This window comes from Bison bison, unplaced genomic scaffold (assembly GCF_000754665.1).
Source record: "Bison bison bison isolate TAMUID 2011002044 unplaced genomic scaffold, Bison_UMD1.0 scf7180017864495, whole genome shotgun sequence".
Lineage (NCBI taxonomy): Eukaryota > Metazoa > Chordata > Mammalia > Artiodactyla > Bovidae > Bison > Bison bison.
In genome coordinates, this window is record NW_011495054.1 from 13,557,032 (window position 1) to 13,561,904 (window position 4,873).

General features: G+C 62.5%; 2 protein-coding genes across 7 annotated transcripts in view; one reads left to right on the top strand and one right to left on the bottom strand.

Annotated features, from left to right (window-relative positions):
• The window catches only part of SFI1 (Sfi1 homolog, spindle assembly associated (yeast)), an 89,657-nt gene extending 86,504 nt beyond the window's left edge, over nt 1–3,153 (top strand). Inside the window, 6 exon segments of the mRNA XM_010828876.1 lie at nt 568–643; nt 646–690; nt 747–959; nt 1,994–2,322; nt 2,787–2,898; nt 2,967–3,153. Of these exon segments, the coding sequence (XP_010827178.1) occupies nt 568–643; nt 646–690; nt 747–959; nt 1,994–2,322; nt 2,787–2,898; nt 2,967–3,071 (880 nt within the window). The 3' untranslated portion in view covers nt 3,072–3,153.
• PISD (phosphatidylserine decarboxylase) overlaps nt 3,102–4,873 on the bottom strand; it is a 27,934-nt gene continuing 26,162 nt past the window's right edge. For all 6 annotated transcript variants that reach the window (XM_010828802.1, XM_010828803.1, XM_010828801.1 and 3 more), the window contains 2 exons: nt 4,704–4,864; nt 3,102–4,333 (listed from right to left, as the gene is read on the bottom strand). In XM_010828802.1, the coding sequence (XP_010827104.1) occupies nt 4,109–4,333; nt 4,704–4,864 (386 nt within the window). In that variant the 3' untranslated portion in view covers nt 3,102–4,108. The remainder of the gene's footprint in view (nt 4,334–4,703; nt 4,865–4,873) is intronic.

Below are 4,873 nucleotides of genomic sequence, written 5' to 3' on the forward strand. Positions count from 1 at the left end.
GGGCTTTGGGGAGCTTTGGATGGCCTGGCGTCAGCCCCTGGGGACCCCCAGCTCCTGGAGCTGTGAGTAGCCCCGTCCCTCACCTCCTTCTCCTCGCTTCCTCCTGGGGCAGAGCTTGGACAGTATGGGAAGGACACTGGGCTCCGGGGTCACGGCTGAGCCACTGGGAGCCCCCTGTGCAGCAGAATCCTGCCCCCGCTCCTGTGGGGCCCTAACCGGGGGCTCAGCTGCTATTCCTCCCAGATGGGCCCCCTGGTAGCCCCTCCTCACCAGGCCTGGTAGTCACCCCACTTCTCCCGGCACAGCCAGGAGCGGGTGCCCTCTGGGACACACTGGCCCTGCACGCTGTGCTGCTGCAGCCTGTGCCTGGCTCCCGTGAGATGCGTGGGTGGGGCGCCCACAGGCAGCAGGCCCCTGGAGTTGCTCGTCCAGGAAGGCAGCTGGGGCGAGGGCCTTCCTCACCCGGCCTCCAGTCTCCCTGAGCGATTTCAGAGGACGGGCTGGATGACTGCACCCACAAGGTCCCAGGCCCTGGGCAGCCTGGAGAAACAGCCCATTTCTTCCCAGCAATGCTGCCCGCTGGGCACGGAAGCAGCCGCGACGCCCAAGCTTCCTGGTGGAGCCCTTGCAGAGCCAGGCGCCCCTGGGGTGCGGCCCCCTCAGCAGGCAGGGGTAGGTGCTGCAGTCCTGGTGCCTTAAGGGGGCCTGGCTCCCTTCCTTCCTGCTCCTCTGGGGGCACTGCCTGACCGGCTCCTGCCGCTCCGCCACTCAGGTCCCAGGCCCTGTGGGAGTGCGGCCCACACCAGGTCCGGCCAGTGGGCCCCGCCCGGTCAGTGCTGGACTCAAGTAGCCCCCTGCCACGCGCCCCTGGCCTGAAGCTACCACCCATGGCACACCCCAGCCCAGAGCTGCTGCCCCCATCCTCCTTTGCGCCACGTGGGGCCCAAGTACCTGTTTGGGTAAGACCCCTGGGGCGTGTTCTGGTCTGGCCTTTGCTGCTGCTTTCTCGCATACTCGGTGCCGTAGCCAAAGCTGTGCCCGCTGCCTTGGGAGACGTACCCAGTGTAGGGGCCACTATCCTGGGGACACAGCAGGGAATGGCCCCCAAGGCCTGTGCTCGTGACGCTTACACGGAGGTGGAGACCAAAGGAAACCCCACACGCAGACAGAGGTAGAGGCTGTGGACCAGGGAGGGCCATGCAGGCCCCAGGGAGAAGCTGGACTTAGGAGAACGAGAGGCTGTGGACGCGGGTCCAGCAGAAGGTGCTGTGGCTGGGCCGCGGTGCGTGGACGCCATGGGAGGCAGAGCAGGCAGGGCTCGCTCTGATGGGTTTGGCGAGAGGAAGGGAAGGAGTCCAGGATGGCTCCTGGGTTTCCAACCTGAACAACGAGGGGAATAATGAGTTCTTTTACTGCGAGAGGGAAGACGTGGCTGGGGACCCTGGTGACACATAAAGAGTGAGTCCTGAACCTGTCAGGTTTGAGGTAAAGCAACAGATGGAGCCTGGCCTCCAGGAACGAGGTCAGGGCTGCAGATCAAAGTTGACAGTTCACAGCACAGGTTGGAGGTAACCCCCTGAGAACCGAAGGGGTGACAGGGAGGAGGGGTTGCCACTCTGGGGCCTGTGATGTGAGAGTCAAGGAGCTGGGACGGGGAAGTGAGGAGGCACAATTGTGCCCTGGGCTGGCCCCGCAGGAGCTTGTGCCCGAAGGGCTGCGACCTGAGGGGGTGGGAGCATCACATCCCTCCAGGGGCTGGTGTCACCAGGAGGAGGGAAGGAGGGCTGGAGCACCTTTCTCAGGGAAATGGTCGGTCGGTCTTTGCTAGAAGGGGTGAAAGCTTGGTACAGCTGGCAGTGGCTGCTCCAGTGGTGGGGGCCCTCTGGTGGGGTCGGGTGCGGAAGTAAGAGGGCAAGGCCAGAGCAGGCGTGGGGAACCCCGGCTCCCCACCTTCCTCCCGCTTCCCTGGTCAGTGTTCATCTTTCCTTTACAGTTGTCAGCCCAGCCGGTGACGCCTGGGCTTCCATCCCAGGTCCGTTCGTCCCTGGCCGGTGTCCCCAGCCCCTGTCTGCTCCTTCCTGGGGACTTCAGGGGCACCAGGCCTGGGCCTGGCTCTGACCCTGAAGGTGTGTACCAGGGGCCTGTCAGTGCCTCGAGACGGGGCACCCCTCCTGGCAGCTTAGCTCATCCTGGACTGAGCCAAGAGGCTGGCCGAAATGAAGCATATTCTCCTGTGGGCACTGGCCACAGCGACCTGGAGGCTGAGCTTGAGGGCATCCGGCAGCAGCTGCAGGACTACCAGACCACAAGGCAGAACCTCAGGTGAGACCACGGCACTTGTGCCACCCAGCAGGGGGACCGACCGGGCCGCTGTGTCCCCGGGGACAGCCCCGCAGGCAGGCAGAGCAGCTCCCCACTCAGGTCCAGGGTGGTCTCACCTTCAGGGACCTGAGGGCGGAATGCTCAGGAAAAGCTGAGCAGAACTTGACACCCAGCTGTGCCCCTGGAAGCCGGTGGTCTGCCTGGTACATTGTCACTCATTCGGGATGGTGCCCTGCGTGTGCTCTGGTCCACAGCCAGCCTCCCCCACGCCCAGGCACCTCCACGAGGGCAGCAGCCTTGATCAGACGGAAGGGCTTGGGTCCCCCAAGGCCTGCTCTGCACAGGCTGAGGATGGTGGGGGAGCCTCTCTGCCTCCATCCATGGCAGCAGAAGCGGGTAGGCTTATCTCCAGGCTGCAGGCTCTGCCTGGGTAAAGCCAGGCAGCAGTTGCCTTACGCCCTCAGGTCCTGCCAGCGGCAAGCACACAGCCTGAGGCGGTGGCTAGAGCTGAGCAGGGCGGAGCCCCGGGCTGAGGACCAGGAAGCTGAGCAGCAGGTTGAGGAGGAGCTGCAGAAGGTGAGGCGCGGGCGGCTGGGACGGCTCCTGGGCTGGGCTTCCTCTCAGCTGGCCCCCCATCCCCCCAGGTGGAGGTGCAGATCCAGCAGCTGGCCCATGAGCTGCAGGCCCGGCGCCAGCCCGTCCACACCTGCATCGCTCGGGTCCAGGCCCTGCGGTGGGCTCTGTGCTAGTCACCACGTCCAGGAACAGAATGCAGAGCAGCAATGTTTTTTAGTTTATTTCAAAATGTTGCAATTAAATGAATCACTGTTCAGAAGTCTCCCACTTTTCATACAAAAATACTGTGCTACTGATACAGTTGAAAAAGTTCAAATGGCTTCTCCTGCAGGAGAAATTCACAGCATCCCCAGGAAACATGAAACTTGGCCCTCCCCCCGCCCCCCATCAGTGGCTCCCTCAGGACTTCGTACCTGTTTGTTAGTATCTGTTATTTGGGGACAGGTTTTCTAGGCACTGACACCCACCTCCGTCACACACCAAAGACATCAACAAGGCTCCTTTGTTTCCAGTGTAAGCCCCTGATCAATAGCAGCAACTTCTGCATATTTACACAGGCCTGGATGTAGGGAGGGGACACAAGCTCGCCCCTGGTCCCAGCTGGGCCACCACTAGGGGGGTCGATAATAGATCCTACCAGCTCCAAAAGGTCACTCGCCACGGCCTGCAAAGCACCGAGCCACCAAAGGCCACCCTTGGAAGCTGCTGACAGTCTCGGCAGGTGACGTGTTCAGCTACGTGCAAAGAGAGAAGACAGCCTTTCCCAACAAGCAAGGTGGAGCAAACTCAGGGACAGAAAGCAGCTGCGTTACCGGCCCCGCTGTGGGGCCCACAGTCAGTGCCAGGAGGCACCTCACCCTGTGCAGGGGAAGCAGAGGCGGAGGCCAGAAAGCAGTGACAGGACGAGCAGCAAGAAGGTACCTTAACTACCGCGTATCTCAGAACGGAAATCGGGACCAACCGAACGCTTGGCCGGGAGGTCAAAGAGCCAGTTTTTACGAGACGTAAAAGTCTCCAAGAGGGACTCCATCATCCTGGCCCACACTTTCTCTTCGGGTGGGAGAGGGGGTGACGGTGGTCTAGGGCACGACGGGCTCTGACGACCTTGTCTGCACCCCAGAAGCAGGGACGGAAGTCACCCAGGTCCTGCCTGGTAAGACCCTGCAGTCCCCTTGAAAGGACCCTCAGCAGCCACGGCCATGCAGGAGGCTCAGAGGGAGCCCAAAGCCTCCCCAAATCGGATCTTCTGTCCTGCCTGCAGTCTGAAGTTGAAGTCCTTGGGGGCCTCGAAGATGAGCACGATGGTGGAGCCCAGGTTGAACTCGCCCAGGTGCTCGCCCTTGCGCATGGGGATGCCCTCCTTGTTGGCGTGCGTCACGAAGCTGAAGTCGTTGTAGGAGCCTTTGCTGTATCGCGGGCTGTTTGTGTGCAGGTCCTGGGAGGTGGGGACAGAGCATGTGGGCCGTGGACACACCCTGCCCCCCACCCTGCTTGGGAAGGGAAGTGGGAACAGCAGCTCAGGCCAGGGGCCAGGTCTGAGCTGAGAGCCCCTGACCTGCTGTGACCTGGGGCTGGAAGGAATGGAGGAGGCATGACCTGCCTGTTCACCTGTGCCCATCACACACAAGGGCTCCCCTTGGGTTTTCAGCAGAAGCAAGTGCCAAGCACGGAGATTAATTCCCTCCCCCTGCAGCCACCTCTAGACCGGGGTGGGAGACCCGCCTTCCGAGAAGTCGCAGCCCCAGCAGCTCTGGCCGCACAGGAGACAGTGTGGGGAGCCCAGAATGGCCGTGGGACCTGCTTACCCGGTCGAAGTAGATGCGGATGGAGCCCACGTTGGTGGCCCCCACGGCCGTCAGTGAGAAGAAGCCGTGTTTCCAGTCCCCAGTCAGGACCACCCGCTCATTGTGGCAGAAGAGCTCCTTGATCCAGCGGGCCATGCCAGGGTTCACGGACATCAGGGAGCCTGTGGGAC